General features: G+C 34.8%; 1 protein-coding gene across 1 annotated transcript in view; it reads right to left on the bottom strand.

The window, feature by feature from the left end:
* Positions 1-23,759: 23,759 nt before the first annotated feature.
* Positions 23,760-26,841, bottom strand: part of LOC116172753 (zinc finger and SCAN domain-containing protein 23-like) — a 40,503-nt gene continuing 37,421 nt past the window's right edge. The window contains exon 6 of the mRNA XM_031490019.1: positions 23,760-24,985. Coding sequence (XP_031345879.1) covers positions 24,723-24,985 — 263 coding nt within the window. The 3' untranslated portion in view covers positions 23,760-24,722. The remainder of the gene's footprint in view (positions 24,986-26,841) is intronic.

The raw sequence follows: 26,841 nt of genomic DNA, 5'->3' as shown, positions 1-26,841 counted from the left end.
CAAGAAAAGTTCAACATGAAGTTCAATAAAACGCTAAAAGTTTAAAAGAAACGCGAAGAGACTTTCAAGGGATATTAGAATAGAAAGTAGAAGAGATATCCAAAGAAAATTTCTAAGGGACTTTCAAAAAGAAATTTAAAGTGATACTAAAAATAGGAAAATCAGAAATTAGAAAGAACTATTGTAAGTAAACCATAAAGAAAAATTCGAAAAGCAATACAAAATATGTTTAAGGTGATGTTGAAGAGAAATACTCTAAAGGGAAGTTCACGGGCCCAACATTGGAAGATAATTTCGGAGAGCGGGGTCCCAAGGAAAGCACCAAGCAATAATTCAACGAGAGGCCCAAGAAACATTAATTAAAAAAAAAAATTATTAACAAATTCTAAAAGACGTCCGATGAGACATTCAAGAAGAGAAGTGCAAGAAATCAAGGAGAAATAGAACGGAAACTCAAAAGAGAGTTCAAACTTAAACGAAGAAGAAAAACGTGTGGCATGTTACTCCAAGGAGCACACCCTGGTTTTGATCTTAGGAAATAGACCAAGGTAAAGTTCGATGGTAGCACAATAATTTCAGGCTCTATTCAGCCGAATATTTCTTTGTTAAAAATGCGTAAATTCGTGATCATTACATGTCGTGAAATATTCAAAGCTGGAATTGTGTAAAAAGAAGCAATATCAAATTCTCTAATGACAACTGTTTCACGAGAAATGGGAAAGGTAGCATTATTTTCTTTGTCCGTCTGTCTCTCCGAGGAATGGGGAGATCCCAGCACTAAAAAGTCGACAGAATCCTCACTTATGCAACAGGTTTTTCCCGCGGAAAAGCGGTAAATCAATCGTTCTGATAAGGAGAATCGACACGAAAGAGAAGATTTTTAACAATTAAATTAAGCAACTAAAAATTGTAATGGTCCGATGGTTTTTCCATGTGCAGAGGAAGACAATTTACCCGCACATGCCCATTGAATACGCATTTCCTAAAGGCTAAAGGTGCACTTTCGATTTTGCATACACCATGAAGCAAAGATGTATAAAGGGTACGTGGGCAATTAATGTGCAATTAATTAATGTAAATTACAAAAATTAGTCATCGCATAACATAATTTCTTATTTCACCATTTCATTCGTCTCAATCTGAATTGCAAATGTTATTGACGAAAAAGTCAGAGAAACGTTGGCAGGTAATCAAAAAAGTCATAAATCTTGTCTTGTACTTAATAATTACTAATAAATAAGGATGCACCAGGTGAATTTGAAATTGTTTTAAGTTTGGCGGCAAAATTGCATTATCTTCCAACGGTGCAAAAGGCGAATTAAGGAATAACGGGATTTGGGTGTGCGAGGAGATAATTAACCGGGTCGTTCGTAATTAAATCTTAACGAAGTGTACAAAAGCTCGTTACTTTAGTAGTACAACCATAGGGGTAATGCAAGTGGGATCTACACACATCGAACGTTCGACTTAAGTATTTGCACCTGCCATCTTTGCATTCATACAGGTACAGGTGGTTCAATTGAATTTTTGGTGAGCTCGTGCGAGCGGGCACGGAAGTTTTACAGTTGAAGGCGGATTCGAAATGAAGAAGACCGATTTCTTCGAGTAAAAGTTAATTATGAATATCTACGGCATGTGTTCGCAACATCCCAATCCTTTAGAAAACCATCTGCAAATACGAATTAGAGACAAAGAAAATAAATTTTCGTGGCACATGACAGTTTCGTTATAAGGGTTGTTCAACTTCGATATAACGGGATTCTTTACGATTTGCCAATGCGGAATTCGAGCCGTTTTGATGGAATCGGGGGCTATTAAACGATATACCAAGTGAAAGAGAAAGATATGTTTATGTGTTGCGGATAGTTTAGAAGAACAGAAGTATAGGACAGGTGATAGTCAGATAATAAAATCAGTGGCAACGGCATTTTCTCTGTCTGGAAGATACTTGGATGGAGAATCCCGTTCTCTTTCTGTGTTACAGCAGTTGTTTGGGGCACGCGCCCGTCTGCTTTGTCGTTTTTATTCTCCATACGCAACCTTCGCCCTTATTAGCTTATACGAAAGTTACCTGTTCGCAATGGCTTTTTTGTTAGCACAGCAGTTTTAAGACAATTTTAGCGCTTCGTATATTGTAGGCGAAATAGATATCAACTGGCACTGCTGTTTTCACTTCGACTTTGATGTTTAATTGCATTAGAGCTCGCTTTGTCACTGTGCAGAAAAAATCAATAGAGCAGTTTTTTGCTTCCTTCTAAGTGTCATACACCAGAAGTGTTGTTACCCTTGCACGGGATTCCTACCTGAGGCCACACGGATCCCACATGTTATACGTCTGCTCATTTGCCGGCACTTTCCCTATACCTTTTAGCCAACTTTCGATCTTGTTTTGTCCTTTTTAGATGCCAATATACCTATAATTTTGTATGAATACATTTGCGTGATAAAAAGTAGTATTTTCCCTTTCTGCGAAAATTTACATACACATTCCATAATGCGTAGGCAACCGCTAATAATCGACAGGCTCCACTTTCTGCAATAACTTAGGTTTTTACATGGCCCCTTTAAATAAAGAAAGAAACAGTTATTTATGATATTACTAAAAAAATGTGGCATCTATTCGGTAGTTCGATGACAAATGCGATCGTTCCAAACTGTATTAAATTAAACATATGACGATAGTTGCTAAAATGCGTTCTTGAGGCTTTGTTTTACAGAGTAGTATATTTCGGTTAGGTTTTAAAGTATATGTGTATTAATCGTAACCATTTTTTTGAGAATATAATTCTCTTTACAACGTACCATTAGTTGAGCGCCACCCAGTTTATTAAACTTAATTGTCCCTACATAAAAAATGAAAATGCAAGGAAGGTAACAACCAAACTTAACCAAATCAATACTTGCATAGGTATTGCCCTTTAATGGCAAGTAAAATCACTTTAACATTATATGACGTTTCCCCACTAATACAAAAATAATGCCTGCTATCCAAAATTATTGATTAAAATTTTCTAAACTGATATCAGCTGCCTGGTTGCCCAAGTGGTTTTACTACCGCAGTCCTCAATATTTCATATACATTTAGAACAATACGCAATAATTGTGGTTTACACATGTAGTCTATAACCAAGCAAGTAGTAGCATGTTAGCTTATACATCTCGCTTGTTATGGAATTTCTCAAATCAAATTCAGATTCTCCGAAAAAGTGCCCATAGAAATTAGAAGGGCTAACGGGAACCGACCGTTGAAAATTAAAACAAAAATTCACGTTTTTAGTTATCCGGTGAGCTCAGTGTTTTTCAACCAATTTTCAAAAATTTTAAATGCGTTTTTTAGTCACAAAAGGGCAGATTTTCCCCCATCTAAGGTACACTGTATCTCTCACCGTTACGGATATCCCAAGTGTGGGTCACGAATTTGGACCACTCTGTACATTTAAATTCTAGTTTGTTTGAGGTTCACCATATTTTTCATTGGTATTCGCTTTAGGTTTTTGACAAATTTTTACTGGCAAGTTGAATGGACATCTATTTTCCTTATTCATTGCGAGCATGTTTGTAGGCGGCCACGTTCAGGTGTATATCCATCGCTAATAAATTCAGTGTCGGTTGAATTGCAAAAGTATTATTAGGTATATTATGGCGATTAACTCCATGATGTGTAATTCTTGAAGTTTTGTATTGAGTCTAAACACTTATTCTCTCATTGTGGAGGATTTGGTTAAATTTTGGTGAAAACGTAGGTAGCGACCATTTTCTTTAACCACCTGCTAATTGTGTGTTTTAGGACTTTTAGAGTTTGAACGAATTTAATTCTAAACCGTTGCTGTACTATTATTTTAGAAATAAACCTCTTATTAATCGGAGGTAGATTGAATGCTGTGTTTTTAAGGGAATTGGCACGTAATTTTCTTTACAGAGTGTTACTTTCAAGTTATAATTTCAAATTTACGTTTAATTAAAGTTACAATACTTTTACCTTGGTACCTGTCAATTGCACTAAGATCTGTTCGGCATATATATTTATTTGGAGAATGTAGACACGAATTCAAGGATCTGATCTAAGATACACTACAGTAAACTGCGCGAAATAACGAAATTGGGCCAATGGGTCAATTATGTTACCTTATCTATTCTTTAATCCATCAAGTTTGTAATTAATGGGTAATTCCTCTTCAAGGGATTACCTCAATGTTCATTTTCTTTAAACGTCAAAAGTCATTTATTAGTAAATTTCATAACCTATTTATAAATGATAACGTGTTATGAATTGGGATATGCTTTCTCCGTCAGAGGTCGCGGCACCTTGTTAGCGTATGCGATCGTGGATGGATACACATAGATACAATGCGTAAATGCGTAAATGTTAACTCTAAACATACAAATCTCCTGTGTTCACTTCTTATATATACAAGTCAAATACCCCTTAAGATATGCAACTATTCTTACTAACTTTTTCAAATGTTTTTCAATAAACATCAGTATCTGAATTATTTATTAAATTAAGATTATTAATTATATTCTTAATTAAATATATTCAAAGAAAGAGAAATGGAAATGTTAAAAATTACAATAATCACAGGATTTATTCATAATATAATATACAGGGTCCTGGAACAGTGCGTCGGTCTTTCCTAGCTCGTACATGGTAAAAAATATTTAAAAAACTTTTTGTGCAAATGTTAACTATAGATGGTTGCGCATCTATAGAAATTATTTTTGAATGTACAGGGTGTCCCATTTTTATGGTGTTAATAAATAACTGATTTCTTTAAATGGAACACCCTATAGCTACGATTGCTCATAGTGAGGCCTGCTTATGAAGAATTATTCGGAAAAAATTAATAAGATGGCAACATTGACAAAAAAGAAAAAAGTGAATAGTGTTCAATGTAGAGGTTAACAAGGGTGTTTTATTTGAAAAAAATAAGATATTTATTGACTCTCTAAAAATGGGACAATCTACATTCAAAAATATTTTTTATAGACGCGCAACCACCTATAGTTGACATTTTCACAAAAGGTTGTTTTTACATTTTTTACCAGATAGGAGCTAGGAAAGACCAACGCACTGTAGCAGAACCCTGTATAATATATAATAAAATAATCAATTATTTCTAGAAATGCTGTTTATACACAGGAGTAGGCCGTAATAATAAAAAAAAACAAAAGAGTGCCAGAAAGTAAACAAGTGTCACAAATTAATTATTAGTAGCAAGTGTATTTCCTATTTCGTAATAAAATAAGATTAATTAAAAAGGTGAATTTCGAAAATGATAATTGATAATCTAATTTTACTACGAAATTGTGAGTATACTTGCAGTAAATAATTAATCAAAATCAAGGCAGCTACGATTAATCAAAGTGGAGCTTGGTTATGGAAAAATTTAATAAAATGGCAACATTGACAAAAAATAAAAAAGTGAACAGTGTTCAGTGTAGAGGTTAACAAATGACATCGAAACATGCAAAAATATACAGGGCGTTCTATTTTTAAAAACAGTTATTTATTGACTCCGTAAAAATGGAACACCCTGTCCATCCAAAAATAATTTCTGTAGATGCGCGCGCAACCATCTATAGGTGACATATCCATAAAAGATTTTTTTATATTTCTTACCAGATATGAACTAGGAAAGACCGATGCACCCTGTATAATATCATTGAATAATAATATTCAATGATAATATGTAATAAAGTAATAAATTGTTTCTAGAAATGCTGTTTCGCAACCATAATTTTAGAAACTGGGTTGGGGGGGGGGGGGGTTAAACGCAGGTGCGACGCTTAAAGAAGGTAAGTCAAGTTTTAATTTTATTTGAATTCACCTGTGTTTTCCCCTCACTCAGTTTCAAAAATTCTAGTTGCGAAACCGCGTTTTGGAAATAATTTTGGGACGGACGGGAGTGGTCTCGTTTAAGGCCACAAATTTGAAAGCCTCTTTCCTTATTGTTTCTGTGCGGGACTGCTCAACGGGCCCTGCGAATATTTGATTCCCGAGACCTTATGATTGTTTGAAAGTCGCGTTGCGGCGGAGCCTCAGCATGTCCCGGGCCCCGGGGCATTTGCCCCTTCTTACCCTCCATATCGGCCGCCCTCTTTAGCTAGTTTTCTTCATATACGGTCCTAGCATTGTTGTTTTTCTCAGTCATACTATTTGTATCTCCTATCTAACTAAGTGTTTTTCTTTTCCCTTTTTCACCAAACTGTTTAATTCTTTCTAATGTTTTTTCTTTTTCTTTCCATTATTCGCCTACAATTGTACACACAGTAGACCTATATGGCACATGTAACAATCCTATCGAAATGGGTCAGGTGTCTGTCTGTCTGTGAAGAGTAACTCACAAACGTTTGGGACAATTCGGTTTAAACCCTGTGGTTCAAACTTTGCACAGTTGATCCATATGGGTCAAATCTTAATGACTCCGTCGATTTTCTCGATCCCCTTTACACGCGGTTTATTATTAATTTACTAAATGTATTTACGTTCGATCCTTCGATCTCGATCTGCTTATTATCGATAGGTTTTTGATTGGGACTTGCGTCGTGACAACTTACGAAAAGACGAACTCTGAATTAATTTGGAATTTTCCCTATTATGCGGATAGGTATAGGCATAGACCAAATATGGTATAGGTAAGTGACAAAAAGTATAAATTACTCCAAGTGTAGTTAACAAACGTTTATCCAAAGTGTGCTTCCGTTTTACGTAGACAATTGAACAATTAATCATCATCATAGGTAATAAACATGACTTTTATTTTTATGAAACATGAAGTGTGCGCGAATCTCAGAAAGGTATAAAAGTGAGTACCGTTGTCACTTGTGCGCTTTGTGCAAATATGTACGGTAAGTCTACAAATGTGCAAGTCCCTTTTACTATATCCGGGAATGCGCCATTGTGCAGATTATCCTTACAAATGCAAATATCCACATGCCTAACTAACATAAAAGGAAACGACAATCATGCATTTATATATGTCAAATGTCACACCGAGGTTATAAATTATGCACATACTCAATAGACTTGTGAAGTGCATACATGTATTGTGTACTAGGTATAAGTATTAACAATTATATGCATTATTATATTCCAATTCCGTTAGGCTTGAACATTTAGAAAGCGCCTGTCTGCAGTTACATTTATTAATAGGATAAAAACTGAAATGCGAGGATTAAATGCTAATTTGCCGTAACTCACTTGTATAATAACAATAACAATGTGTGGGTATTCAAGCTAATTAAACTTATTTCACGTGCGCAATGTTTATCTGTAATTATTTGTTGTTCAACAAATTGCCGTGTCTTTTTTACATTGTAACTACAAAATATATTTTAATTAACGAAGCAAATAATAATTAATTACACCTCTGTGTGTGATTAAACCAGACCAACTACAGCGATGTCGTTTTCTGGGTAAATAAACGCAATTAAAAATTCCTGGGCATACAGAAGGCGCACTGTGATTGGTTAAGGCGATCTGGTACTTTCTGCAATGGTTCTATGAAATCATTTGCTTAGCTACTAATGAACTTAATTAACGTCTGAGATTGTCGCAATGGGCGCTTGTTTCCATATATATACAGAGGAGGCTGGCGATGCCTTCGGTACGAGTAACAATTATTTCTATCCTGATTAGGCGTTCTTTGACCATGCCGATCTTAAATAAACGATCTACGTGTTTATTGTCTTAGGGATTCCATTCTGGTTTACATATTTACGTGTGTCATGCCCTTTTTTGAAAAATGCCGAAGGATTTGTGGAGGAATGCTATGGTAGCAGTTTTTAAAGACCTTTCAGTACACTACAAAATACTCTCGCGGAACGGTGAACAGTAAACCCTTGAATATTATTATTTTTATACCCATCATAGGTAACTGATAAACTTGAAAAAAGTTCGATTTTACAAAAAAAGGTAATAATGATCTGTCGAAATGTTTAATTTCTCAGTAATGGTCGCTTTAAGTGGATCGTAAAATTTTAAATAAAGTATTGCATTTGGGTACGAATGAACACAAATACCTATATTGTTTTAATTGGGGGTTGTTGTCTACATATAGTTATCCATTATGAAAAGAAGAAGTCTTATATGAACGCATTACATGAACTCTTGTTTCGTAGAATATGGTCTTAGTGGTGTATACTGGTCGCATCCCTATAGTTACAATTTTATAGAAAAGTCCTTATCTTGGGATAAAGTGGTCAAATTCTCTTTGGAAAGTTGTCGGCTACACAGTATTGTTTTTGGACAAAGCACCTTGGGAATCTATCGTGGTCATTCCCAAATCTGTATGTAGAATTTTACAAACACTCGTTTTTTGATATCCCGAGCGACAGTCGGTGGTAAATCGACACCAAATTTTCAACTTTTATTTTAGCATCATCGGAAAGCTGAGAAAAAATTTCGAAAATGAGATCTTTCGGTTTTTTGACTTCTTTGTTTGTAGAGCTACAGAAAACTTAAAAATGGAAAAATTAATCTACATAAAGTTCTGCAATTCTTTGCCCATTAAGCGACTTTGTTCTCTTTACGAGAGCCCCATGCTAAACGGCGCAAAAAAATCATCTTGTATAAACCGGAAATGAATTACTAAGAGATTATGAGTACATGTTATTACTTAATAATGTTGCTTAATGGTGAAGTATACATTTAAATCGGCGACCTCTCTGCGAAACCGAGAAAATGTTGTGCTCATTTTGCGTTTATTTATACTACAATCTCCAAATTTGGTGACTTTTTCATTTCGGAGGAAAATTTCATATCTGGTGCTTAATTGTGCGCCCATTCTCGAGATTAATGCGCCACGTGTTTGTCACAAAATTAGTCTCTCTACTTACGTTATACCACAATACCCATTTTGACTAGCAGGTTTTGTACTTATTTTATGGAGATTTGTGCAACCACGTTTTTTACTGGAGTTGATTTTAGAAACATATACTATCAGGAAGCTTGATTCTTGTTGGGTCCGTTTTTGTTTTTTAATTCATCGAGTACACAAGTAAAAATTAAGTGGGAGAGAGGGATTCTTCGCAAAACTTTTCAAGTATAGTATATGAAACAATCGTCATCCGCGTGAACGTACCTGATATTTTATTGTGAACGTTGAAGTTAATTACCGAATTGTAAGGGAAAATTGTGCCGCCATTTCGGCGAAATTATTGTCGTGGGAACCTTATCATCTCATTGTGAGTTGCAAAAAGGGAAAAGTTACCGAGCGGCTGATTTATATTCAAACGTAAATACAGTGCGATACGTTACTTTCTTAATACGTACGCGAATATTTTCGTTTCGTTGCATTATTGGAGTTACGTGATCGTGTTTAAATGAAATGTTACAAAAAAAAGCATATTTCCCTACTCCGGAACATTGGTAAATTATTCCAGTGAATAAATAAAAGTCAACTATTAAATTTGGAGCAACCTGAAGCCCAGTTTGTTCCTGATTTGGAGTAGTCAATCGTGTTTCAAAATTTACTTTCAACGAGCAGTTAAATTTACCAGGCGATATAATTAATAGGTCCGATTGTATTCTACAAGACGTTCCACCATCCTAGTTTCTGAATTGCGGCTACTTTTCAAAACTCATCGATAAATGTAGCTTATTTGAATGGGAGTTTACACTATAATTGAATTCCGCAGTTCTAATTTAATAAGCGTGTACCTGAAACCATAACAGTAAAAGTTTATTTAAAAATAAAAGCTGATTAGTAAAAAAATAATGAACATGTGCAGTTTTAAGGGTTTATTCTAAACGATATGATTGTGGCGGGCTCTGTGACGTAATCAGCCCGACCAATCAGCTCCTAGAACCATTCAGATGACATAACGACTTGGCAATATTGCAGGAGAATGTCATTTGTAACTAGCGTCACCTATCACAGGCACTTGTCATATGCTTCTTGTAACGTCAAATTCGACAAACGTCAGACTCTCGCACACGGTTGCCGGTTCACTTCTACGTAATTGGTTGTAGGTTTATGACGTATTTACACTGAAGCGTTGTGCAAATTCGGACTAAAAACACAGCTTTTCAATAATTTATTTTGGGTTTGTTACTCGCAAATAAAAATTGAGAACACACGGGTCTTTTTAGCGCATTTCCACAAAAATAAAAAAAAATGCGCTATTGTGGCCACTTTGTCCGTCCGTCCGTCCGTCCGTCCGTCCGCTAACTTTGCGACGCTACTAGTTTTTTTATCTTAAGAGCTATTGTTCTACTTTTTTCGCTATTTGGTTCGTTATGGTGTCGAGTCTTGTACCAAGGAAGGAATTTTTTCTGTACCGCTTACAAAAAAAGTTATTGTAAAAAAACAAAAAACCGTTTTTTTACATGTTCCATAATTTTACACTTTTGCCGTTTATTAACGATCCTAGAGATCGTTTATAATTTTGCATTGCTATCTGTCGCCTGCCGGTTGGTCTGTCCGTCTGTTCCTTTGTCTGTCTGTTCATCTATCTGTCCGTGTGAACGGTAACTTTGTTAGAAATGTTCGATCGCTTTTACATCTCCGTTAGTTATGAACTGAATTGCATGAAATTCAATATGGGCATAGCTTTAACCATATAATACGCAATGCCAAAAGTTGGATCGAATCAATTCAAAATTCACAGTGCCCTTTTCGCATCTCGACCATTTATAAACCGAATTGCAAACTTTTTTACTTATAAAAGTATTTGAATGAAATTTGATACATGGGCACTTGGAATAAAGGAAAATCAAACGCCAATTTCAAAATTTGGTTTTGCGCATGCGCAGTGCCAACTTTTTATTTATGGAAGAATTTAAACGAAATTTGATACATAGGCACTTCGAATAAAGGAAAATCAAACGCCAATTTTAAAATTTGGTTTTGCGCATGCGCAGTGCCAACTTTTTTATTTATGGAAGAATTTAAACGAAATTTGATACAGAAGCACTTCGAATAAAGGAACATCAAACGCCAATTTCAAAATTTGGTTTTGCGCATGCGCAGTGCCAACTTTTTTATTTATGGAAGAATTTAAACGAAATTGGATACATAGGCACTTGGGATAAAGGAAAATCAAACGCCAATTTCAAAATTTGGTTTTGCGCATGCGCAGTGCCAACTTTTTTTATTTATGGAAGAATTTAAATGAAATGTGATACATAGGCACTTGGAATAAAGGAAAATCTAGCGCCAGTTTCAAAATTTTATTTTGCGCATGCGCCGTGCCAACTTTTTTATCTATGGAACTATTTAAGTGAAATTTGATACTTAGGCGCTTGGAACAAAGGAAAATCTAACATTAGTTTTAAAATTTAGGTTTGCGCATGCGCAGTTCCAACTTTCTTATTTAGAAAAGCATTGAAATGAAATTCTTCTCATAAACTGAAATTGAAGTAGCACGTCAACAATGGATTGCCCATGTGCAACGCTATCTTTCATATTTGTGGCCGGATTTTTACGATTTTAACAGAAGTTGCATCTTACAAATGGGAAATGAATGCAAGTGGAAATGCGCTTTATGTAAATCGTTTACGATTACTTTTTAACTTGTTATTTTTAATGTACTTTGTAGATCAGAAATAAAAAAATGAAGCCATTTTTTCCCTTGTGTAAAAATAGGAGTTGATCGTTTTGGGCATTTTATATAAAAAATGTATCCTTAAAGTCAATTTAACATTCCTGAAGAGGTCGACCCACGGGAGATTATTCCCTGAACAGATTTTTATATTTTTTATAAATGATAGGGGAAAACGAAAATTCATTAAATTCTCTATAATTTTTATTCTTACCACTTTTTTCGAATTCCTAATCGTTTTAAGCTCAGTCAATTTTTCTGTTTTTCATCATTATATCACCTAACCATAACATAAGTGTTATTCTATTTATGTTATTAAAATGAATACTTTATTATTTAGTAAATTCATTAAGCGGTAGAGAAGCTTGTGCAGAAGCAAAAGAGACCGAAACCTTCTGGTGGCGCCTGAAGCACTCCCGTTCCGCTGTTTCCTGCCGCCGTTGCGCCGTCTTCCGTCGACTATCGCAGCCGTCACCGTCTATAGTTTTTAACCACTGGATGTTCCATTTTCTTACGTTCATTAAATTTCATTTGTGCAGTTATACCGTTTATTTTTTGTTGTGTAAAAGAGAACCAAAGCCATCGTGGGTGCGGGATCTTCCGGCGAAAGTTCGTCACAAATATACCTACTCATTCCCAAAATAAATATCATTAATAAAATAGGTTTTATCATTTTCATGGATTATTTACCCTGGGCCTGGCAATAATGTGCTCATGCTTCATGTCAAATATCGCGGTTCTACAAACCCCCATTCTTCAGCTCATAAAATTACATACACCGATATATTTGCAATCCACGGTTTGTGGTTAAAGTGGAACGAAAATTTGTGCAGCTGGTGTATGATTTGCACTGTTAGTTGATTTTGACTTAACAGAACTGGCATTAAAAAATGCTGATGTGTCCTAAAACAAATTACAAATATAACTAAGACCATATGCACCTTATGTTTTTGCTTTACAATAACATACGATAGTGGTGGCTAATAGAGTTATTAACTGATTCGTCCTGAGTTCCATATGCGTCGTGAGCTGTTAAATTAGGTTCTTGGCCAGAATATTATCTTAAATCAGGTGTACCTCAGTACCTGTGACTTAGAATTGCGTGGTATGTGATCCTTTCTTGGGAAATGCAGGATTATAAAAGAGCGTGGGATGATTATCAATGACCCTAACTCGAACGTAATTGGTGGATTTAAACGAATAAAATGCACTAATGATTAAGAATGGCCGATTTCATAAATAAAGCGCTATTTTGGGACGTGAATTAATTAGAAAATTAGGTAAAGATGCGTTGTTGATATAAAAGTTGAGAGATTGTTTCGTTGAACCAATAAGCAGGGACAACACGAGTCGCTGTTCAACGGGCATCCGCGAAAAAGATGCAGTGAATAGATCTTCCATAGTAGACCCAGGAAATTAGGATAAGTATTTTAGCGCATTTTTGAAAAACAAATTGTAAATCAGCATATGCTAGATGAAAGCTTTGGTGATACAGATCAACTCAAAATAGACTAGAGCTGCACATCTACACTATTTCATAAAACTTTTAGTGGAAATTTGAAGTCTCTCCCTATTGTAATTGCTGAGATCTCAGCTGGACAGCCAGCTAGACAGCCAGGCATAACGAGTATTTTTTTTCAAACAATGCGCTAAAAAATAACGATATTCCTGAATGATTCGATCTCATTGTTTGGTAATTTTTTAATACATTGTACAAGTAAATTTTCTGTAAATAGTTTTTAAGTGGTGCGCACACAAACACCTACACAAAGAATTTCCGTAAAATCAGAGAAAAAAACAGAGAGAGAGACTACTGTACAACTAAATATGGACATTCAACTTTACCATGCACCAATTTATATGGGTCTCGTCTGAACCACCACATAGCAAAAATAAACCAACATTCGAGAGTGATCATCAGACAGACTTTTTGTAACCTCATTTCATTCTAATTGAAAGAAAATTGACATTTTGATTGGGTATTTTTGGATTATATTAATTACAATTGCGCAGAGATAAATTTAGGTAAAAGAAGTGAACCAAGAAAGTTATGTGTTGATAAATAATTAAGCGCTTGTAATCCGTGTTCTGTAATTAATCCGCAATGGCCATTATAACTGCCTTCACATTTTATTGCACCAGATTTATTTATTAACTGTCAGAAAAGCAAAAAAGCTCATTAAGCCCGGTAAATTATGTAAATGCTTATATTTTATTAGGTACTGAATATTTTAACCACATGACACGCTTTAAGGTATAAAAGATGCACTGGTTGGTTGACCCAATTTCTTTTGTAACGCGCACGTAAAGTCACCTGCAAGCTTCTGTTAATTAAAAATTGAAAAACGGAATTTAATGCCTTCTTTAGACTATATCACACGGTATACATCTCCTATATTGTCACTTGCGTAACAACACCTTGTAATTACGATTAATAATAAATCGATTGTTAAAGGTTATACCCGCACGGTTAATTAATCAAAGTTCATGCTATAAAATTATCGCTTTTACTTCCTGTTCCTCAATCTGCAAGCATTTAATCCTGATCGGCTATTAACATCCTATAATCACTGGTCAGGTGCGAGTTTGTCCTGTCCCTGTTGTTTAAACTTATACTTACCGGGTACATATTTCAATAAATAATCGCCATGTGCTTGCATACATTATTTTTTCTATAATTATTATTGTTAAGCACCTTTTCGATAGTAATACTTGCGCCTTATTATACATGAAAATTGTTTATTAATGTTTGTAATTTTATTGTAAACGTTACCCTTTTACATACAGAATTACATATCAACCGTCCTAATGACCATTCCGGATCTCTTTGAGCTAAAAAAACGTTAACCGCGCGTCTACGTTACTCAAAAAAATCTCATCCGCAAATACCTCCGTCTGTCTTACGTTGGTCAATCGGTTTTCCTAAAAGCAATCAAGCACAAAAAGATATTTCGATCATTTATTTAACAAAAACATTTTAATTATCTGCAGAATGCGCTTTAAAAGTCAATTCCGCTGAATTCAAAAGTGTAAAGGCGTGCCATTCATTTTATTACATTAGTTGTTAATTTTTTGTCGGGCCGCGTGGTGGACATTAACAAACCAACATGTTTCCCTTTGATAAATTGGCCTTACAAATTAATTTTATGCTGGGCGGCTTAAATTAATTTTGGAAATTGTTCGTGCGCCGGAATTAGGTCAATTCGATTTTGATGCTTTTTTTAAAAATAGAGGATGTAATTACTTTATCTCGCACTTCTTTTATAAGAACATTATCACCTGTTTTCAAATTTTGGTTAAAATTTTTTGCACTTTTATCGTGATTTCGTTTAAAATATTCCTGTTTGGCTAAAAGTTTTTTATGTGCATCTTTAGGAATTGCGGGTTTTAGTAATTGTGTGTGAATAGGAAGCTTGGTTCTGGTTAGTCTGTTCATGAGCATTTGACTTGGCGATATACCAATACCCGAAACGGGAGTATTTCTAAACTCCAATAATGCGAGGTGGATATCAATATTGTCGTGAGAACATTTCTTGAACATTTGTTTAGCAGTTTGAACTGCACGTTCTGCTTGACCATTACTGCGTGGATATTTAGGAGAACTTGTGCAAAACTGGAAATTCCACTCTTTGGAAAAGTTCTTGCATTCAAAGGAAGAAAAAGGCATATTGTCACAAATTACTGTGTTGGGAATACCAAACGTCGCGAACAATATTTTGAGGTGTTTAATAATTTCTGTGAGGTTTTGTTTTTTAATAGAATGATCTCGAGCCATTTCGAGAAATAATCTTGTACAATAAGATAGCTATTACCTGCATAATCCATTATATCACAAGCTATTTTATAAAATGGTATATTTGGTATCTCATGTGGAATCAATAAATCCCTTTGTTTAGCATTTTGGTAACGTTCACAAACATAACAATTAGATATCATATTCTGTATGTTGCTTGACATGCCTGGCCAAAATACAATTTGTCTAGCACGTTGTTTGGTCTTAACAGTACCAAAATGAGGTTCATGAAGAAGCCGTAAAATATAGAATCTTAGTTTATCCGGGCCTATTAACCGGTGGTTTATAAATAACAAGCCATCTTCGACAGATAATTCTGCTTGAAACTTATAAGTATTTAATTGAACCGTCCATTAGTTCATTACTTTTAGGCCAGCCATTTATAATATAGAACATTACCTTTGACAAAACTGGATCATTGGCAGTAGCCTGTATAAATTCCAACCTTTTAGCATCTGAAATATTTAAATTTTTGCTTAAAGTATGAACAGTTTCAGAAATCCATTGATCATCACCTTCGCTCTCTGGAAAATTTAGGTAAAATCGTGAAAGCAAGTCGGCAATAAACATATATTTTCCTGGCAAGAAATTTAACACTATTTTATATTTAAGTAATTTTATTCTCATTCTTTGCAAACGCGATGAGGCGATATCTCCAATTTTTTTATTCATTAGAGTTACCAAAGGTTAGTGATCAGTATTTACCTTTATTTCGCGACCATAAATGAAGATATGAAACTTGTTTACTGCAAAAACAATAGCGAGAAGCTCCTTCTCTATTTGGGAATAATTTTTCTCACTAGAACTCAAACTACGAGAAGCAAATGAAATAGGTTTGTCATCCTGAAGAAGACAGCACCCCAGACCATCTTTGGATGCATCGGCTTGTATGGTGATTTTTTTAAATGCATCAAAGTTAGCTAACACTGGAGCATTAGAAATTATGTTTTTAATTTTATCTACACAACCGAGTGTGCAGTTAACCATTTAAATTCAACTTTTTGTTTTAATAATTCACGCAATGGAGAAGTTATATCGGCTAAGTTCGGTATAAACTGTCGCAAATAATTTATCATTCCTAAAATACTTTGCAGTTCTTTTACATTTGTGGGATCTTTTAATCCTTTAATTGCTGCTATTCTGTTTGGATCAACTGACATTCCATCCTCCGAAAAGATATGACCAAAATAATTAACTGAGGGTTGCTTAAATTGAACCTTGCTAGGATTAAATTTAACTCCATTTGCAGTAGCTCTTATGATCACGGAATTTAAAATTTGATCATGTTCCTCGGAGGAATCGGCAGCTATCAAGAGATCATCAATGTACACTTGAACACCCTTCAAGTTTCCAAAGATTCTTTCATTAATGGCTTGAAAATATTCTGGAGCCATATTAAGCCCAAAAGGCAAACGATTAAATTTGTAACAACCAAAGTGCGTAGCAAATGTACAAAGATCACTAGACTTTTCAGTAAGTTCTACATGCCAAAAACCTTCCTTTAAATCGAGCACTGTAAAAAACTTTTTACCTTTAAGGTTTCCAATTATATCTTGAAGAGTTGGAATAAGGACATATGCGGGTCTTTTAATTTCTAAATTTAAATCACGAGGATCCAAACAAAGTCTTAAGGAGCCATCCTTCTTTTCAACAATTACGATATTATTAACCCAACCAGATGGTTTATCAACTTTTGAAATAATTTTTCTATTTTCTAAGGATATCAAGGTTTCCTTTAATTTGTCACGAATAGCAAATACCCCTAGGAGGGTTAATGACCGGTATGGCTTCATTATTTATTTGGATTTCACATTTATCCTTAAACTTACCCAGATCTTGAAATAATTCTAGATTATTCTTAATAAATTCATCCTTAGTCATAAACTTACCCAAGGCATCTACTTTGCGTGCAATAAGATCTAACTTAGTACAAGACTCAAGTCCTAATAACGGAGAAACAATTTTGTCTACAATTATGAAGTTATCAGTAAATTCAACGTTGTTACACTGAACTTTTAGTGGAACAATGCCAAGAGATTTTAAGACAGTACCACCAAATGCCTCCAAAATTATGTTTGTATTTTGTAACTGAGACTCTGGAACACCTACTTCACTTAACATTTTACGCGACAGGACATTCACATCTGCACCAGTGTCTAGTTTAATAAATTTAATAGGCACATGATGATCACCAACGTTTACATTTTGAAACCATGACTTAATTGACAAAACCTTTTTGTTCTGATTTCTTACCCCAATGCTGTTAATGGTGAACTCCAACTCGTCAGATTGCTCATCCTGTTCTTGTAGCACCTTCACATTTTTTACTTGACAGGAAACTGCAAAATGATTTAACTGTCCACATTTATTGCAGCTTCTCCCAAAGGCAGGACATTCACGAACGCCATGAACAGTCTGACATCTTCTACATTCAAACCTTTCACTACTCGTTTTGGAAACAGACTTATAATTTCGGTTTGCTGACTTTTTCTTAATGACCTCAACTTCGACTGAAGCCCCTTGCAAATTTCTAGCTTGAGATTTTGAAATTTCTGCAGCTCGACATAAATTCACAGCCTTTGCCAAATCAAGATCCTCTACCCGTAACAATCTTTCCTGCATGACCTTGTCATAAATCCCTAAAACAATTCTGTCTCGGACCATCTCATCACTTAATAATCCAAATTCGCAGGACTTGGATAATTTCTTGATATCAGTTAAGAACTGATCAAACCCTTCTCCTTCTTGCTGCACTCTACTAAAAAATTTAAAACGCTCAAACACGATATTTTTCTTGGGACTACAATGGTCATCGAAAGCTTTTAATACTGCTGGAAATGACACCATGTCAGTTTCGGACAATGTAAAGGTGTTGTATACTTCCACAGCATCTTCACCAATTATATTTAATTGAATGGCTATTTTTGTTTCATCGTCCTTTGTTGACTTATCGGAAGCTTTCAGGTAAATTTCAAAATTTTGTCTAAATTTACGCCAGTTTTCACTTAAATTTCCCTGTAGTGACAAATTAGCTGGAGGTTTGAATTCCATTTCGGCTTTTCTTCTTATAATTAGGTTCAGCCGTTCAACAATACACTTATTTGATGTTTCGGAACCTATACTTCTTGAAAACTTTGCTCAGTTTAATAAACTAACTGCCTCGACTGCGCCATGTTGTATTTTGTTACAAAAAATTACAAGAAATACTTAGAACACATTTTATAATGAATATTACATTTAAAAATCTCCTATGACAGATGCCTACCCTGACATAAATACAACAAGTTCAATATGAAAACCTGTTACAATGTTAATATGCTGACAGTAATCGAATTTCTGAGGTTTTTACTAGGCGTTATTTCTATAGTTTTACGATTTCCTATGATCAATTCAGTTTGAATATGGTGCATCTGATTCTTTGCAGCCTAACGCATCAGGTCACAGGCGTCAGTTGAGGTGAGGGTAATTTTTAGGTATTGCTAATTTGTACTTAATGATGGATTCCTTTCATTTCTTAATGCGGGTTTTGGTGTTTTTCCTCTGGGAATCGAGTAGGTACATCTTATGTTTTCTATTAAAATGATTAAGTGGTGTGGAAAACAAGTTAACAATGTTAAAAATATGTACTTAATTAAACACTTTTGGGTTGAGATTTCGACTAGATCTCTAGTAGTCCAGTCAAATTAGCGCAATTTTGGACAAATAAAAACATTAATCGGTAAAGATCTGAATTTTGGTATACACATTTATTGGGACTTTCTATTGAACATACTAAAAGTCCCTGTCAAAATCTGTTGCGCTCGAGACGCCATCTTGGAAAAACGGTACACTTTTCCAGTTTTTTGCCCATGTCTCGGCAACTATTACTGATACGAAGAAATAGTTTACATGAAAAATATAGTTTACTAAATTCCCTATAAAAAAGAGTATTTACATTTTTTTGTATCTCCCATACTTTAGCTGTAATCTCACGTTGAATGCGTCAGAAAGCGTTTAGGCCCCGCATCGTAGTTATAGGAAGGAGGCCGTCTTTTTTATGGCTACACCGAAAGCTGTAAAAGCACCAAAAAATGAACAGAATCGTCTTGCGATAAAGCATTCTAGTAATGACATAATGTTTCATGATACGACATCATGTTTTTTTTCAAAAAGGTAAGCGAAAATGATTAAAATTGTTGGGGCCACGAAATGATTTCTGAAGCTGGAGAACGCCGTTCTCTGCATACAACGTGCCTGCTAGTGAGAGATATTTAAACCGACATCGTTATCAGACCTGCAGAAAATACGCATACAAGGGTCAGCCGAATCTAACCGCACTGTTACCCCCTACGGCTGCAGCGGCGCAGCAACACACGTTTCGTATTAATCAGCAAGTTCAGAAGGTTTGTGGATATGAAAAATCTCCCGAACTGTGGAGTTGAAGGAGAGTCCACGATTTCCTTGACCCTGTTCGGTCACTGAAGGCTTCCAGTCCACACTCAGTGCTTAACTGCTCACATTGAAGATGAAAGTTCTATTGAGAGAGAGAGAGAGAGAGAGAGAGAGTTTTATGAGAAACCTTTAAACGTGTCTCATACCAAGCTTGAGTGCGACGACTTCTCATATATAAGAAATACTGGCACAATTTTCAATAAATTTAATGATTTGTAAAAAGTTGTAAAAAAATATCTGCGCGCCTGTTTCGAGAGCTCAGGATACTTGATTCCCTATTCGATGTCGGATTATAGCTAAAGTATTGGACATACAAAAAAATGTTAATGTGCTTTTTTATGGGCAATTTAATAAACTATATTTTTTATCTGAGCTATTTTTCCGTGTCAATAATTGTTGCCGATATATAGGCAAGAAACTGAACAAGTGCTCCTTTTTTCCAAGATGGTGCCTCGAGCGCAACAGATTTTGACGGGGACTTTTAGTATGTCCAATGGGGAACACTAATGAACATGTTTACCAAAATTCAGATCTTTACCAATTAATGTTTTTATTTTTTCTTATTTGACTGGACTATAGAGATATTATGGCTTGGCATCCATTTGACTCCAATTCATGTGATGTCATAAAACCAGACAACGGATTTCATTTACCTATTGGTTGGTGTCATCTTCGGCAGGTAAAATAATTAGATTAGGCAATTCATGCAAATCATTCCCGAGTTTTGTCCAAAATGTATTCACTTTTATGGACATACTATACAACTGTAGCGAATTGAACAAAGTAGATCTTACCTTATTACTCTCATAGGTTCAAACCAATTTTTAAATGCTCTTTGACCTAGGAAACCTAGGAAATCACTAACTGATCTGGTCGATAATGTAACTCAAACTTACTGAATGGTTGAAAAAATTGAATCCAAAATCATGAATTATTTCTGGGATAATGTAAAATTCAAAATAAAATTAACTCTATGGACTCGGTTGCGCAATAAATATAAAAATATAGCAAAACTCTAAGTGATCGCCTTCACAACTAAATTGATCTACGTTTTATAATGATTTTGGCTTAAGTATTTTGAACTTCTAAGGCTCTAAGACATTTGTGCACTTAAATGGGAAACGGTTCATACAGTGAACTTCTAATAATGGTAAAAATAAATAATCCAACGAATTTAAAATTAACCCCCCAGTCAGGACGTTGTATTTGAAATTAAGACATTTGGAATGATGAATTCAAGAGCCTTTATTGTTGGTTAATTTTTATCAAAATTTTCTTTTCTCTGTTTAATGTCGTGGGTATGATTACGTTTGAACACAAACCAATTTTCCAAATCGACTAAGGTTATATTTGTTTATTTTCTGTGTACACGATAAGGTATTTCTTGGAATTGTGAGATTAGAAAATTGTTGTACCTCTAATTTTTAATTGTTTTCAAGTGCTCATTAGTGCAAATGTAACAGTTTCGAGGTGATTTATTCAGTTTTTCCTGTATTTGTGAGAAATAAAGGTAATTGCTTGGAGATAACGTGACTATTTTGATCATTAATAAAATTGAATTATTAGGTAGAAATTGTTCGAATTAGATAAAAAATTCGTCGAAGTAAGGTGTACGTGTCATATCGAGGTGTTGTGTATTGGCTATTGTCGTTTCTAGGCAGTGTTCATTGGTTGATAAACTTTTACGAAATTTAAGTGGGTTTTTCATTTATATACGAAAGACGCGAAAAGCAGACGTCTTTTGTTGATGTTCCAGGACGAACCGCCTGCAACAGTATTTTTCGTCGTATAAAGTTTTCGGTTCGTTTGAGGTGCCAATTCTTTAAGGGTTTTTCTTTTCTTACCATTTAAATAACTAATGGCCGTTTGCACCGGCAAATTTAAGTGGAGCTTAATTTAAGCGTAGCTTAAAATCCATGGCAACGATTATTGAGACAATGGTTGCCGTGGATTTTAAGCTACGCTTAAGCTAAGCTCCGCTTAAATTTGTCGGTGCAAACGGCTATAAATATTAATTCTTTAACACCCTTTAAAGGCACGGCAATGAGTTATACAAGGAAATTGTGTATTTTTGCAGTGAAATCATTGGGCGTGCGACTCGATTACGGGCTGTTTTTCTAGCTAGCGTATCTCGAAGACGTCGTTAAACGAGGAAAAAATCAGTAAGTTCATCTTTAAAGAAGTGGGATTGTTTTTTTCTTGGAGATTTCAAAAGATTGTACAATTTACGCAATTCGTCGAGAAAATAATTTGGCATTGACACTGAACTGGCTGTTCACCCGTTAAAAACCCTTTTTTGAGGTTATGTTGTACATCGCCTAATAAACGCAAAAGCCTTAACCAGTCATGCGGTAAATCATGTTTATTCGGGTAATCGGGATTAACCGGTCAGTCGGTTAACTGCAGATAGTCGAATATGGAGAAACACATTTTCAGTTACCACTTACCATATCCCTGGTGACGAATATCAAATTTATCATGAGAACTCTTATATTCTTATATTTGTAAATTTGGGCACGATTAAACACCAAAAGTGACCGCCGCCATTGCTGAACCCGCAGAATTCTTGGAGTTACCGTTCTCCGATTGAGTTTAACCCAGAGGCTACCGAGACCCACATACTAATCCGTGGCTACCGCCGACCAAGCGTTGGTGGCGCTCGAGTCCGTCTGTCCGTCAGTTCAGCCGTTTCCTGCCGCCGTTTCGCCGTCTTCCGCCGATCGAACTGGTTTCCGCTGTGTTAATTAGTTACAAAATCATTTATTGATTTTTTCATATTGTTTTCAAAATAAAACTCCAATATTATTATTTCACTAATTGCTATTTAATTTCTAAATCTCGCCGACTGTGCGCGGGCCCAAAGTTTGTCGCAAAACTTACCTATAACAATGAAAAATATTGTAAACAACGGCAACATGTAAAATACGCTTACCTCGATTAAGGTTACCAACATCATCATCATTCACGTGAATACGTTTAGATAATTAATTTCGGCAAGTTTAACTTGTTGCCTCTGGAATTTAATGAGATTTCCAAATCTTTCGTAAAGCAAGTACCTGTCATTATCACGACAAAAGACAAAATGACATATCCTCAACAAAATTGTCGTATAATAGATGACAGCCTAAAGAAAAGGTACACTTGAATTACGGAAAATGCAAATGGCGGTACTTAGGATACAGATGAAAAACGCACTTGTATCCTCTTACGGAGTTAAAAGCTATTCCGTTCGCTAATTATTCCAGAATCCCCAATTTAATGAATCCAATTGCCAAAGATTAATAAAATATAGATGATGGCAATTAAAATTCCATGCGGTTTCAACTAACGCCTCAGCTGTTGGTTCAAACTAAGTGCACTTTGTTACAGCTCACAAAAGAAATACGAAGACAAAGACCGACAACCAACAATCACGGCCGCGCTAAAATTGCGTGGTTCAAATATTGGCCGCTTTGTAATGGAGAAAATAAACCATTACAATTAATTCGGTTTCGTCTTTTAGTGATAGGGTCCTAGAAAAAATAATGTAATATACAACTCTCTTGGAAGAAATCTTTCACAGTTGTTATGATTGTTCTGCTGTAATTTTTCGCGTATCCCAGTAATCAAACCCTAGTGTGAAAAATATCACTTTCAACGTTCTTTGTTGCGATCCTTGCTACATTATTGAGATACCTACGAAACATCAACGACGTTCCGCATCACAGAAGAATATTTCCAATCAACTCACGGCTATGTCACTTTTGCATTAGGTACTTTGTTATGAAAACACACTGCTTCCATAATTGAACCCAACAGACTGTGCCTTTCCAATTTTTCTTCATTATGAAAAGAATTTTACAAAAGCTACCACATTGGTGTTAATAAACAAAAAAACTAAAAAAATTATTTAGTTTTATTCATCCACATAGTATAGGTACGTACATATTGTACAAACAGTAAGACTGACTGGGAATTATTTATGTACAAAAATTAATAATAATTTAAGAAACAACTTACACCTAAAAGACTTTTTAACAAGTTAAAAAAGGCACCAGCTTTTGAATTACACTTAATACTAAAATTAGAATCTTACTTAAACTATCTTTGGTTTATAAGCTGTATGAAAGTTTTGTTAAAAGTTCTCGTCCGGTAATAAGAAAACTTTTAAACAAAACTTGCGTAGATTTTTAGTGCAAACAAGCTTTATGTGTGTGAATTTCATTTTTATTTTACAGATAATTACAATTTTTACAACATTCATATAGACATTTGGATTATTCCATTTTTGGAAATTGTGTTTTTGTTAGTATATCAACGGTGCCCTTTCTTTCACATTAACATGACTTATAAAATAGAACGCCTAAAATAAAAATTTTCCATAGACTAGACTGGTCCTCTGTCCCAAAAATGTACAAGGGTGTGCTTAAATATACATGATGAGAGAATATTTACAAATGGTCGCTAGCATGCTATCTTAGAATTGATTGGTCCTTAGAATGTTAGTTTTATAAACATTAACAATAACAAAATGATCACCATCAGGTACAAAAGTAACCTATCGATGTAAGGCAGTCCTTTAAGGAATCAAACTTTGGTTTGCCAAGAACTAAAAAGTTTCTTAAAATAATTACAAGTCTAGAAATGGACGGTTATATGTCTGTCCTATATCGACAAGGCACTAAAAGAAATGGACGGAAATGTACGTCATGCAAAGTCCGTATTCATTTATTTCAACACTTAATTGGGAAACGAGTACTTGATGAGAATCGTGCGACATGTGTCTTATTCAAATAATAAGTCGCGTGTCAGAAGAGAATAATAAAGGATTTTAATAATAGTGGCCATTTACTAAGTTAATTATCACTTTTAATTTATTTTTCTATCGCATTTCTAAATCACCATGGCACTTAATCACAAAATGGCACTTAATTTAAAAGGCATACTTCGTTTCCCCTTAAATTCTCTTAAGAATCTAACTGCTACTGGTAACTTCCTCTTTGATTTCGTCTTCCTGCTTCAAACACTTATAGTTATAACTCGAGGTGATGGGCATCTCTGGAGCGGTTGGATGTTGAGACTCCCGATGTCGCCGAAGATCAACCTTGCGTTGGAAAGCTTTCTCGCACATGCCGCAGGAGAAGGGCTTGTATCCGGTGTGCTTACGCATATGCGTTATTAAGTTGGAGGACTGACTGAAAGCTTTTGAACACACCACGCATTTGTGAGGCTTTTCACCTGTAACAAAATTTGAAAGTCAATTGTGCTATCCTTTTATGTCCAATTACTTAGGGTTGGTTATGACCAAGCGAGTAAGGGTGTTTCGAAACATCGAATCAATGTAATTAGTACACACAACAGCGAGCGCATTTCGTTTTCCACGTTGCAAAGCTTGTCTCATAAGCGATAGTGAAAAAGTGTGTAATATCCAGTAACCGTTTTATCTAACATAAAATATCAGTTGTCAGATATATAATTTAGTAATTGCTTTTGTGTATTGCGACTGAGTTTATGAATAATTTATATTCTTTAGATGTTTACATATGACTCGTTTTTATAATTCAAAACGATTAAAGCAACAAAGAACAAAATATTAATATACATAAATAAATAAACGTCCCGAAGTAATTACAATAATTGTATTTTATGAGGACTTAGGGGCGTTACGTTTATGAAAACAGTAAAAAATAAATAAATAGACGGTAATAAAAGCAATAATTCAAATTAATGTGCGTTTCTAAACGTTTAAAAAAATTATATATTTATTAAACTGCGTTTTATACTTGTTATCATGTGTGATACTTGAATAAGTAGTTATTATTATAAACAGTTTTATAATAACGATCTAATTTGTTGTGTTAATTATAGGTGTAGCAGAATAGTGATATCGTGCGGAGTAGTATTCGCGTGTAAATATCCATTTTGCAAAGTACACTGATTAAATTTTTATTGATTAATGGTATTTTGTACTCATTACTACATATTGAGGTGTTCGCTAAGGTGGAAAATTGTAAATATTTTTATTGCATTTCTTATCCTATTTTTGATTGTCAATTGTTTTTTTAAGTTTATTAAGAGAAACTATTGAAAATAGTTTTAAAAATATCATGCGTTAAGAAAATATGTTGGCATTAGTGTAATGTGAGAGGTAATAGACTGTTGACCGCAACAGAACGTTTTATCTCCACAGGTTCTGTCAAGCATTCCAACTCAAATCAAGTTACCTCTATAGGGCCGATTCTACAATGAAGGTATATACCAAACAAGTTTCTGACCGAGAATAAGCTATACCTAGAATAAATGTCGACGGTTGCGTTGGTTACCATTGTGTCAACCAATGGCATACATGTTGCTATGGCAGTTATTCCAAGAATATCTTATTCTCCGTAAAAGTGTAATTGTAAATAAAATAAAATAATCGAGAAGGAAGAGGTGATATTAAACTTTACTTAGCCTACTTCATACTGATAAAACGCCAAATAAAAATCACAAAGATGCATCAAGGGCGTTAAAATTTTGGTTTCTCTTCGTTTCTAAGAAGAAAAACGTTAGGATATAGGTGAAATGTCGTACAGCTTGATATAAATTGCAGGTGTTCTGTTATGCAGTCATGCAGTGAGATTATAAGAAAAAGTTTGTGTTGGATCAAAAAATAATAACAATATTGTTTTAAATCCTTTGCTTAAATTGATTTTTTTAAAGGAGCGTGTTTACTTTTCTAGTACCCAATAAAAATTTGTACTACAACAAACAATTATCACTGGGTACCGGGGCTGAGGTTTGAGTTTGAGTCAAGATTGTACTTTAAGTTAGTAGAGGTCACTTCAGCTCGTTAGTTATATTTTTATTTATATTTTGGCGTGACCTATGTATGTACGCCTGGCGCCCAAAAATTATATGAGCTTTGTCAAACGTCGGTGGAAGCCCCGTTTCCCCAGGATAGCCGTGGCCAATTCCCTTTTCCTTCTCGAGGTTCGCTGCAATATAAAAGTCGACCGGTTTTTGTATGTCTGTCAAAACATTTATTTTTTTACGAGATTTAGGGGTACACTATACAGTGAGCGGCTAAAATATGGAACAAATTCATTTAAAAA

This window comes from Photinus pyralis, unplaced genomic scaffold (genome assembly GCF_008802855.1).
Source record: "Photinus pyralis isolate 1611_PpyrPB1 unplaced genomic scaffold, Ppyr1.3 Ppyr1.4_LG5, whole genome shotgun sequence".
NCBI lineage: Eukaryota > Metazoa > Arthropoda > Insecta > Coleoptera > Lampyridae > Photinus > Photinus pyralis.
Note: the sequence above shows the minus strand (reverse complement) of the source record. Positions and strands in the feature narration are given on the sequence as shown.